Below are 12,472 nucleotides of genomic sequence, written 5' to 3' on the forward strand. Positions count from 1 at the left end.
GAGCAGAGCGCAGGCAAGAGAGCGAGCGCAGCCAAGAGAGCACCACAACTTGCCAGACTGGGCTGATGCAGCGCATCACAGTTCATCCCTGCCTGTACCACATTACACAGTGGCAGCGAAACGAACAGGTCACCCAGTGAAACGCTTCGGTTAAAAGGCTTTCTGTAGCCATGCGGCATGTGACACTCCAACACATAACTTGAATCCTGAAATCTTTAAAGCTGTGCTTAAACAGCTAATAATGCAGGCCTGGACTATACATACCTTTACTAAATGACTACAGGGCACAAGAATCCCAGGCCTGGACTGTACATACCTTTACTAAATGACTACAGGGCCCAAGAATCCCAGGCCTGTCATCTGCGCTGCAGCTAACAAACAAGTCACACACGCAACTCCCTATACATACCGTACTCTCTGTGACAGACCCTTTAGACAGCACACTGGATGCTCTGAGACAACCTTTATGGAAATCAAAGCAACCATCATTTCAGGCTTTAGGTGGCTGTCAGCGTTGCAGTTCTGAATGAAAGGGACAACGCAGAGAGAGGGATTTGAGAATGAATGCACCATGATTATGTTGTCAGGGTTGGTTTCATGTGGCGTCTTACCGCATCCTTTAAAAAAAAAACATGTATTAATCCCTCGTAATGCTCCGAAACGGTAAATGATTTTATTGGACGCAGTCTCCTTCGGTTTTCCACATTCGGGACGTGACATTGACCGCCATGGTCCCAGATAGATCCAAGACATGGTTTTTATCCTAGTGCGTAGAGGCAAGACTCACGGGGATCAGTATACATTAGTCACCACACCCATGAAGGCATAGAAGGTAGGTAAGTGGCTCGCAAACACCAAGATATGCCACGTTACATAATTTGCGTCAGAGTTGATAAGAACCAACAGTGTATAACATTTTCCTAAATATGTACCCCCCCTCCATGGGACCTATAACTAAAAGGGGAGATGAGAGTTGGATAGGAGTGAGGTCACCCAAGTGCTGTGTCACCAAATAACAGGCAGGATTTACACCACTTGGTGAATGACAAAACACACACTGATTAAATACTATTCTGTTGTGAAACGGTGTCAGATTAGTGAATTAAACTGCTACATCTCTACATACGCCGGTATGAGTCACGTCCGTTGCCCTGCAGAAGCTCAGCACAAGAGGGGGAACAGAAAGTGCAGAACGCTGACAAGATGAAACATTACAAACAAAAGTTAAAACTGAGGATGTAGTTTGACCAACAAAAAAAAAAGCAGACATCAAAGCAGGAAAGTTAATTCCTTTAAGACCGATCTGAGCAGAGAATAAAATGCACCCAGAATAATTTACATTGCTCATTTAGGAATGTCAGATTTAAAATTGCTGAGAATAACCCTCAGGGTGACCTGTGTATTTTTCATCCTCTGTCTCCACTCAATGTGAACCTAAAAAGCTCCAGAGGGTGGTTCCCCTACACAGTTGACACAGCCTCCATCTCCTCTCGAACAAAGACTGTGGTTTGTAATCATCGCTGCGGTGATTTGACATGCTGTATATTTTCTGTCTCAAGAGTCTAGTAGGTCCCCTGGCCCATAATCAGACACACACACACACACACAGAGAGGAAGAGTGGGTTGATCAATATGACAAAAGGTGCACGTCCAAAACAGTTCAGAGTGGGATTGATATAGCCCAAACCGCCTGACCCTCACATGAAGAGGAACTAACAAACTGATCTAGCTGTTCCTCAACTCACACATACACTCAAAACATCCCTCAATCAAAGTGACAGGTTCCTCTGACAACCCAGTCACAGTTGTTGTTCAAGGAGGCCATCCACAGTGTGGCTACGATAGAGGAAACTTTTTTTTTTGTCCAAATGCCAACAAACTTCTTTGTAGTGACGAGGGGGGAGGGGGGCAAAGAAACTGCCCGGGGTAAAATAACTGTGACGAGCTACAGCATGGGGTAGGAAAAAGGCCACAGCATTACTCGAGATAGGAGAGATGACATATGACGGAGGCCCATTGATTAAAGACAGCCCATCTCTCTACCACACAATGGATGCTTTCATGTGACACTCACTCAACACTACCTCAGCTCACAGGAGGAGCGCGGCTGTCAAAGCAGGGCGAAACAATTGTACTACAGGTGAGCTACTCCCGTACATGAACTATACATCAAGGAATACAATGTACAGGTTTGCACTCTGACCTTTCCCCTCCAACCCCCCCCCATACACATCGACAAGGCTGTATTGGAGCGGGTCGAGAGTTTCAAGTTCCTTGGTGTCCACAACACCAACAAACGAACATGGTCCAAACACACCAAGACAGTCGTGAAGAGGGCACGACAACGCCATTTCCCCCCTAAGGAGAATGAAAAGATCTGGCATTGGTCCCCAAATCCTCCAAAAGCTGCACCATCGAGAGCATCCTGACCGGTTCCATCACCGCCTGGTATGGCAACTGCTCGGCATCCGACCGCAAGGCGCTACAGAGTGACTGGTTAGGCTGGGTTTCTGTACAGAACTTTGAGATATCAGCTGATGTAAGAAGGGCTATATAAATACATTTGATTTGATACAGAGGGTAATGCGTACTGCCCAGTACATCACTGGGGCCAAGCTTCCTGCCATCCAGGACCTATATACTAGGAGTGTCAGAGGAAGGGCCCAAAAATTGTACTGTTGTCTCTGCTACTGCACAGCAAGCGATACCAGAGTGCCAAGTCTAGGTCCAAAAGGCTTCTAAACAGCTTCTACCCCCAAGCCATAAGACTGCTTAACAATTAATCAAATGGCCACCCGGACTATTTGCATTGACACCCCCTGTTGTTTTCCTGCGCTACTCGCTGTTTATTATCTATGCATAGTCACCTTACCTCTACCTGCATGTAAAAATAACCTTGACTAACCTGTACCCCCATGCATTGACTCAGTACCCCCTGTATATAGCCTCAAGATAGATAGAGTAAATAGATAGATAGAGTAAATAGAGTAAATAGATAGATAGAGTAAATAGAGTAAATAGAGTAAATAGATAGATAGAGTAAATCGATAGAGTAAATCGATAGATAGAGTAAATAGATAGATAGATAGAGTAAATAGATAGATAGAGTAAATAGAGTAAATAGAGTAAATAGATAGAGTAAATAGAGTAAATAGATAGAGTAAATAGAGTAAATAGATAGAGTAAATAGATAGAGTAAATAGATAGATAGAGTAAATAGAGTAAATAGAGTAAATAGATAGATAGAGTAAATAGATAGAGTAAATAGAGTAAATAGATAGATAGAGTAAATAGATAGAGTAAATAGATAGAGTAAATAGATAGATAGAGTAAATAGAGTAAATAGAGTAAAATAACAATATACATTTTATTTTAAGAGCTTGTAAGTAAGCATTTCACGGTAACGTACTACACCTGTTGTATTTGGCGAATGGGACAAATAAAATAGATTACATAGTTAGAAAGGCCAATCAGAGCAGCAGGCCCACTAATCAATAGTAGTGGGGGTCTCAGCAGTAACACAGAAGGGGCATGGCTCACATGCACACACTGAAACCAGTCACTTTGTTAAGTAGGGCCACCACAGGGCCACAGGACTATCAATGCTGGGTCCTGGAGTGACCACATAAGGCCTGACTGTAGCTCAAGTCGGTGTTGCCTAGTTACTGGGTTTTCCTCTTAAGGGTAGCCCAAGTATTTATATCGAGAAAAAAAAACCTGATAAATACAGGTTAAATAATTGATTGCCGATTAAGATTTAGTCTTAAGTTAGGATCCAACTACTAAGCCCCACTAACCTCACATTCAGAGTCAGGCTGAGGGGAATCTATCCACGAGGGGGAATCTATCCACGAGGGGGAATCTATCCACGAGGGGGAATCTATCCACGAGGGGGAATCTATCCACGAGGGGGAATCTATCCACGAGGGGGAATCTATCCAGGTAGTATTATCCAGGGAATAATTCAGTTGAAGACCATACCATTCTGTTCAATTGAGCCAATTTGTCCCAAGGGCATCCTCACTGGTTTATTTGGCTAAAAAGGACAGCATTGAGTATAGGGGTATTGGGGCGGCAGGGTAGCCTAGTGGTTAGAGCGTTGGGCTAGTAACCGAAAGGTTGCAAGTTTGAATCCCTGAGCTGACAAGGTACAAATCTGTCGTTCTGCCCCTGAACAAGGCAGTTAACCCACTGTTCCTAAACCCACTGTTCCTAGGCCGTCATTGAAAATAAGAATTTGTTCTTAACTGACTTGCCTAGTTAAATAAAAGGTAAAAAAAAAAAAAAATAGAAGATGCCAAACTTTCCAAGCTGAAGACTCAACCAGAACAAACAATGAGAGACTTGGCCCTGACCTGGTTTCACATAGGAGTTGAAATTGTGTACAGAACAATGTGTCTCTGACTGTAGGAGTAAACATGTCTCTCCCTAGAAGATGTGACATAATTTGAGACGTGTTTCTTACATTTGGATAATTTTGAATTGTCAGGAAGCTTTATATATTTTATCTGAATATTAGCTAATCTAGAGCCTAGCTGGCTCTGCTAGCCTGCCATCTCCCCTTTAGGCTACACACAGGCTAGCCTCCCAGCACACACGTCAAGGTTAACCAAACTTCAGAACAGGAACATTCTACACGTGTGTTTGTGAGAAATCTATCGGAAGCCTCTCAAGAGCCTTCAAAAGTCAATAAACAGTGAGAGTACAAGTGATCAAGAATCAGTCTGAAATGTGAGCGATTTCAAGGAGTGAGAAAATCCCATGTCAACATCAGCCAGGGCAGACCATGATAGGACTGAGCTGGGCAGGCCATGATAGGACTGAGCTAGACAGTTGACAGAGACTAGACTCAATCCAGCCGTGTCATCTCATCGTTGACTGGAGCCCACCTGTCGGCCTGTCCTCTCCACCGACGTCCTGCTTCCCAAATGACACCCTGTTCTCTATAGGACTCTGGTCAACAGTAGTGAACAAGGTGTTACTTGGGATGCAGACCTGCTGCCATCATGGCTCCATGGTTGGTTATATAGGGCTCCACTGATGTCACGGCCAACATCCGAGAAGGATTAGAAAATAGGCACGGGCTGTTCCCCGATGACATTACACTGGCAACAACTTGCTCTGTCTATTATTCCTCCCCCTCCACCCCCTACTTATGAGGTGTCATGCTAGGAAAAGATCCAGAGTTACTCTACCCCAGAACAAAACACAGGGCTCCATGCTAGAAGAGGATTCACTTCAGTGAAAGTGTCAGCATTACTTTTAGTGTAATTTATTTAACAGCCCTCAACACAAAAAGGAGAGGGGGGGGGGGATAATTATGGGGTTCTGAGTGTCTATAACAAAGGTGGGTTGTTATCCAGTGTTTCAGTAGGCACTAGGGCTGTCCCCGACCCCAAAAATAATCATAAAAATCGACCAATGGACTTGTCTGATTTTTATTTTTCCTTATAAGGGAAATCGACAATCCATGTCTTCGGCGCCCAGGGAACAGTAGGTTAACTGCCTTGTTCAGGGGCAGAACGGCAGATTTTGACCATGTCAGCTCAGGGATTCATTCCAGCAACCTTTCGGTCACTGGCCCAATGCTCTAACATACTCACACTGTGTTTTTATAAAATCAACTATATGTAGACTACAGAGCTTGTCTGATGCTTTAAGCACACTGTGATTAAATAATGACACACAAATGACTCAAGAGGGAGCCAGAGATCAAGATAGCCTAACCAGAAGAAGAAGAAAAAACCTGTTCCCGAACCACCACCTCCCACTGCTGCTGGCCTTCACAGATTCTGCCATTAGCTACCGGAGTTGCTGGTAATATGCTACGCCAGGGTTTGGCAACCTTTTCCATTTATTGTGCCAATTTATCTTACCATTTCTACTGATCTGCATGTTATGGTTTTCATATGCTTATTTTCATGGAACAGTTTAATTTATAATGAAGACCTCATATCTCAAAATCATTGAATTGCGATTAATAACTAAATTAAAATTACGCAAATCTAAAAGTAACTTCTTTACCTTTACCTACATATTACCTCAACTGGTGCCCCCGCACACTGACTCTGCACCGGTACCCCCTGTACATACAGTGTAAGTCGGAAGTTTACATACACTTAGGTTGGAGTCATTAAAACTCGTTTTTCAACCACTCCACAAATTTCTTGTGAACAAACTATAGTTTTGGCAAGTCAGTTAGGACATCTACTTTGTGCATGACACAAGTAATTTTTCCCAACAATTGTTTACAGACAGATTATTTCACTTATAATTCACTGTATCACAATTCCAGTGGGTCAGAAGTTTGCATACACTAAGTTGACTGTGTCTTCAAAGACTCCAGAAAATGTCATGGCTTTAGAAGCTTCCGATAGGCTAAATTACATCATCTGAGTCAATTGGAGGTGTACCTGTGGATGTATTTCAAGGCCTTCCTTCAAACTCAGTGCCTCTTTGCTTGACATCATGGGAAAATTTAAAGAAATCAGCCAAGACCTCAGAAAAAAATTGTAGACCTCCACAAGTCTGGTTCATCCTTGGGAGCAATTTCCAAACGCCTTAAGGTACCACATTCATCTGTACAAACAATAGTATGCAAGTATATTATTATACCTTTATTTCAACAAGGAACACAGACTGAGACCAAGGTCTCTTTTACAGCTGGGCCCTGCGTATACATGTTTACACATACAGCTTAGGTACAATGATTAAAAAACTAAAAACTAGACAAACAAAACGATCACAGATAACACAACAAAAAATACAGCAACAGATTTCATTTACACATAGGTTATTCTACTAACAGCACAAGAAATTGCATTACCCGAAACAGTTACAAGCAATACAAAAATAAGAAAGTATAAACACCATGAGACCACGCAGCCGTCATAGCGCTCAGGAAGGAGACACGTTCTGTCTCCCAAGATCGTACTTTTTGAAGAAATAGAACTGTTTGGTCATAATGACCATCGTTATGTTTGGAGGAAAAAGGGGGATGCTTGCAAGCCGAAGAACACCATCCCAACCGTGAAGCACGGGGTGGCAGCATCATGTTGTGGGGTGCTTTGCTGCAGGAGGGACTAGTGCACGTCACAAAATAGATGGCATCATGAGGAGGAAAATGATGTGGATATATTGAAGAAACATCAAGACATCAGTCAGGAAGTTAAAGCTTGGTCTCAAACGGGTCTTCCAAATGGACAATGACCCCAAGCATAGTTCCAAAGTTGTGGCAAAATGGCTTAAGGACAACAAAGTCAAGGTATTGGAGTGGCCATCACAAAGCCCTGACCTCAATCCTAAAGAATATTTGTGGGCAGAACTGAAAAAAAAGTGTGTGCGAGCAAGGAGGCCTACAAACCTGACTCAGTTACACCAGCTCTGTCAGGAGGAATGGGCCAAATTTCACCCAACTTATTGTGGGAAGCTTGTGGAAGGCTACCTGTAACGTTTGACCCAAGTTAAACAATTTAAAGGCAATGCTACCAAGTACTAACTTAGTGTTTGTAAACGTCTGACCCACTGGGAATGTGATGAAAGAATTAAAAGCTGAAATAAATAATTCTCTACTATCATTCTGACATTTCACATTCTTAACATAAAGTGGTGATCCTAACTGACCTAAGACAGGGATTTTTACTAGGATTAAATGTCAGGAATTGTGGAAAAACTGAGTTTAAATGTATTTGGCTAAGGTGCATGTGAACTTCCGACTCCAACTGTAGCCTCGCTACTGTTATTTTATTATTGCTCCTTAAATTATTTGTTATATATTTATTTATTTTCTTAAATCTGTATTGTTGGTTAAGGGCTTGTAAGCAAGCATTTCAATGTAAGGTCTACCCTACACCTGTTGTATTTTGGCACGTGACAAATAAAATTATATTGCCAACTATGTAAAAATAACCTGCATAAAGCCAACAAATAAAAACATTGCAGCCTACAGGTAGAAAATATCCTGATAAAAATATAGGTACGCATGGCCTGTCTGCAAGGAACTTCAAACAATGCATAAAATATTTTGGTCCCTCAGTTTCTGCGCCAATGCGTTCCAGACAGACAGCTGTATTTGTGGATAAATAATGAGGTAGGCCTATTTGATGATGTTTCCGCTGAATCTGAGTGACTTTTTTTCAGAAATACTATCAGATCTCCAAATGAGCACATTTATAAGCCTACATTTGCACCCAGGCCAGGTAGATTAGGCATACTTCTGTGCGTAATCCGGTGCAAGTCCTTACTCAACATTGACAGGAGTGTTCCAAACAAAACACAATGAATGAATTGACAAGTCGTAAATGGAATGAAATAAACTAAAACTTTTTTTCACTCAAGCGTAGCCTAGGTTGTGCACTCCGCAAACAACATGTCCACTCCGACAATGAGAACATTAAAATAATAATAATAAATGAATGCATTAACAGAAATTACAGTAACCAAACAAACATTGGAGATCTGAAATTATGGGAATTAACGGCAAATGCACTATTGGTGATACTGGTGTGCCATTCCTGCAGTCTCGACTAAAAGTAATACAAAAAAAATAAAAATAATCAACCAGTCGACTAAAACAGGGTCAGCCCTAGTAGGCACCAATGAAACACATTAAAAAGGATTCCTTCCTCCATGCCAGTTCTCTCTGGCGCAGTTCTCCCCCCTGCCACCTTGCCCCCCCCCCCCACCCACCCACCTTGCCCTTCCGCCCCCCTAAACTCCACATTTACCTTCTGAACACAACCGCGAGAGATGTTTTTACATACAAGTAAACATTTCCAGGAATAGCATACCTCACACTAGCCTTGGCAAGAGGAGGCCTTCACTACACAACATTGAGTATGACCGCACTGCTGCAGAATGCCACGGGAATGTATAACATGATGGCAGTCTTCCAGAAACAGCCCTCAGTCCCTCAGCGCTACTCAGTTTTCTAACACTTGAGTTTTGTTTACATCTTAACATGATGCCCATTGACACCCCATTGAGAGTGAATGGATAAACACCTTGTCTGGACACTACATTACACAGATAAGGTTTGAACATTGAGCTAGGCCCTCCAACATTTGAAGTGAATTTAAAACAAATCTCTTACCCATCCTCATCTCCATCCATGGGAATGGCTATCCCGAACAGGCTGTTGACTGTGGGAGTGGCCAGCTGCAAGCTCTCAGGGATGAAAGGCCTCATGACATCTTTTCCAGGGGTTGCATTGGGCTGAGGTAGGGTGTCCGACCTCCTGCGGCTGTCGTCCCCCTGGCTGGCAGTGGGAAGGCCCTGCCCGGCTGCTCCAGCTGTGGCCTCACCGCGAGCTACCTGGGCCAGGGGGAGTCCTCCTGGGTCAGGGGCCTGGCTTGGCATGCCTGGGGGGGTGTTGGTGGCACTGGGCACTGTGGCAGGCACATTCTGGACAACGGAGGCCCTGCCCACTCCTCCTGAAGGCTGAGGATGACTCACCGGCTGCTGTAGGGCAGGAGACATAACGGCCCCGCTGGCTACCTGCAGCAACAGCCCCTGGGTCGAGGCTAATGGACCGCCGTGCAAAGACCCAGACAGCTCCCCAGCCTGAGGGGTGTTGACAGACGAGGGGCCCTGGCTCAACAGAGGCCCCACAGAGAGGGAGGCCATGGGGTGGGTTTGAGGGCTGGAGCCCTGAGGCTGTAGAGGGGCTAAGTGCTGCTGTCGGTAGTCCAGCTGACTGGGGTGCATTCCAGAGGCATGAGCGGAGTAGGCAAACTGCTTGGCCTGCGTGGCAAGAGGCACAAGGGGGGATTTTTGCAGCATGCCACCTTGGGGCACGCCGTTGAGGCCAATAGGGTGAAGCATTTGGGGGACAGCGGGCTGCACGTTGACCTGTGCCTGGGATACTGTCGCTGAGTACCCTGTGGGCTGTAAGGCATTCGCCCCGCTCCCTGTCTGGGGCTCTAGGCTGTAGCCTTGCTGCTGAAGCTCCGGAGGATGGCCATGGTGGAAAGTGTAGTAGCCACTATCACCTGTGGACTCGTGAGCCTGTGTGGAGAGAGCACTAGGAGCAACCACATTGCTTCCTGTGGTCCCTAGCCCACTGTCTGCATTGTGGTCAATGGTGACAGCGTGTTTTATGCTATCCACAGTCCTGCTCATGCTAGAGCCCTCAGAATCTCTCTCATAGAACTCAATACATGTCCATCTGCCCCGTCTGAAGGGCTCTCCTGTACTGTGGTCAAGTTTAATGACCCTGAAACGTGAACTACAGCTTGTCGTCGTTGTAGAGCTAGGCGCCACGGGGGGCGTCTGAGATACACTTGGGGAAACATTCGCAGCAGGACCAGCGTTGACTGTTGTCGGCTGCTGGGTGGCCGAGGTTGGAATGGAGGGCTGACTCGCAGTAGGTACAGGAACACTACCCCCTAAAAAGTGTGGGTTGACATGGCTCAGGCCTGTACTTCTAAGAGCATGGCCCCCATTAAAAGGACCTGTTGCAGCCACTGGCTGCCCCTCTTGAAGTAAATGTAAGGCCATGACAGCTGCCTCCGCTTCCCCTGCATTGTTTAAAGTCTCCTCGGATGAACTTCGATCACATACTCCTGGATCGGCCAGGGACACGTCGAATATTTTGGATGACACATCCTCGGTCCTGGATTCGTCCGGGTCGTCCAGACTCTCGGTGTCATCCGTGATGCTACTGGCCGCCACCTGAGCCTGTGTCACACTCGTGATCTGAAAACAACTCTTCTTCTTTGCTGGCATTTTTGACATGTTGAATATCTTTGCTAGTCACTCAATTGACTGTCTATTTCCTTGATAAGTGTTACGTCTGAGCTCAGTAATTGATAGCTTTTAACGAGCTAGCTAAAGAATTCACAGATTATAGCAGGCAAGTATGCGACATATTCCTTGCTCCCCTCTCCTGTTGCAGACTGTCTGTAAAAAAGAACCAGCCCACCGTCCGAAATCGGACAGGGTAACGTTAGCTAGTCTCTGTGTGACAAGTATCCCTATATCACCACCTCCTCCTCCTCCAGTTCTTCCGAACCTGGCCTCCTGCGTGCGTTATTGTCCTGGTCCCGGAGTTGCAAGTAGCCCCCTGTTGCAGTTACCGCTCACCAGCTGCTACCAACACTTTAGTCTGAGGCGGGCTCCGTTCACCACTCTCCCTTTTAGCTGGCTAGCTAATGTAGCTAAAAGCTAACCAAATAATAGCTATCGGTGTCGTTAGTTCGATCCTTACCTATAAACAAGCCTGTACGACATCATGTAAACAAGTCCATATCCTCTTCCAAATCTTCACATTGAATCTATATCCTCCGACAGCGAGAAATTCTTGAATTTAAGAAAGTTTATCTTCCTCGTTCTCTGGTTTTCTCACTATTTAGAGCTGCTGCTATGACACAAACCTAGTTACTAGCAGCAAGCTAACCGCCGCTCTGCTCTTCCTCTTACCACTCGACAAGATGGCAAAAAAAAACAAAAAAAACGAACTGCACTCTGGGAGGGTTGCGCATTGTCTTACGTAAATTATTGGAGAATTCGAATGGGATACGCTGATTTGCTTTTTATATCGTAGAAATTCATGAAAACAAAAAAAGTACTTTTTTGGTCTTAATTTAAGTTTGGGGTTAGGCATACTATTAGAAGTGTGGTTAAGGGTTAGGTTTAAAATCAGACTTTAGGAAAATATATTGTAGAAATCGGTGGGGTTTATGACTTTGTGTCTGTGGTAACTAGTGACGACCATTCTGAAGTGACACAAAACCTTTAACCATGCTGTGCTGTATTTGGACACACTCTTTTCGATACAGTTACGAACCGAAATTATTTTTCGTAGCAGGTTAGGAGAGCATTTTCACTAACCCTAACCTAATTCTCCTAACCAGCTGCCTAAGTTCTCCTAACCTGCTATGAAAAAGTAAATTCCTGTTGTAGTTTAATCAACGTGCCGTGAAAAGAGCGTTTCTCGTATTCTGAAAGAATTTGATATCCCAAACCGGGACACACTATTTTCATGCCACTTCGATACAGTTACGACCTGGAGTGATTTTTATAACAGGTAAGGTGAACATTTTCCCTAACCTTAACTTCCGGTTGTAGCTGTCTCAATGGCGTGAAAATAGTGTTTCTCATCTCAAACCACTGTCTAATGCTGCGTTCATGTGCTATCGGAAACTCAGAACCTCCAAGATAAAATTAACATAAGTTATTTACGTAAATTAACAAAAGTTATTTATGTAGAGCGCATGTGTCAAACTCAGTGGCGGCTGCTGAGGAGAGGATTACTCATAATAATGGCTGGAACAGAGCGAATGGCATCAAACACATGGAAACCATGTGTTTGACGTATTTGATACCATTCCACTTACTCCGCTCCAGCCATTAACACAAGCCCATTCTCCCCAATTAAGGTGCCACCAACCTGTGGTCAAACTCATTCCATAGAGGGCCGAATATCTGCTGGTTTTCACTCCTCCCTTGTACTTTATTAATTAATTAAGGTCAC

The 12,472-nt window shown here is 44.4% G+C and overlaps 1 protein-coding gene across 1 annotated transcript in view; it reads right to left on the reverse strand.

Moving 5' to 3' along the window:
• LOC115151507 (TSC22 domain family protein 2) overlaps nucleotides 1-11,461 on the reverse strand; it is a 52,987-nt gene extending 41,526 nt beyond the window's left edge. Inside the window, exon 1 of the mRNA XM_029695496.1 lies at nucleotides 9,092-11,461. Within this exon, the coding sequence (XP_029551356.1) occupies nucleotides 9,092-10,734 (1,643 nt within the window). The 5' untranslated portion in view covers nucleotides 10,735-11,461. The remainder of the gene's footprint in view (nucleotides 1-9,091) is intronic.
• Between the last annotated feature and the right edge of the window lie 1,011 nt (nucleotides 11,462-12,472).

This window comes from Salmo trutta, chromosome 17 (genome assembly GCF_901001165.1).
Source record: "Salmo trutta chromosome 17, fSalTru1.1, whole genome shotgun sequence".
In the NCBI taxonomy this organism is placed as follows: Eukaryota; Metazoa; Chordata; class Actinopteri; order Salmoniformes; family Salmonidae; genus Salmo; species Salmo trutta.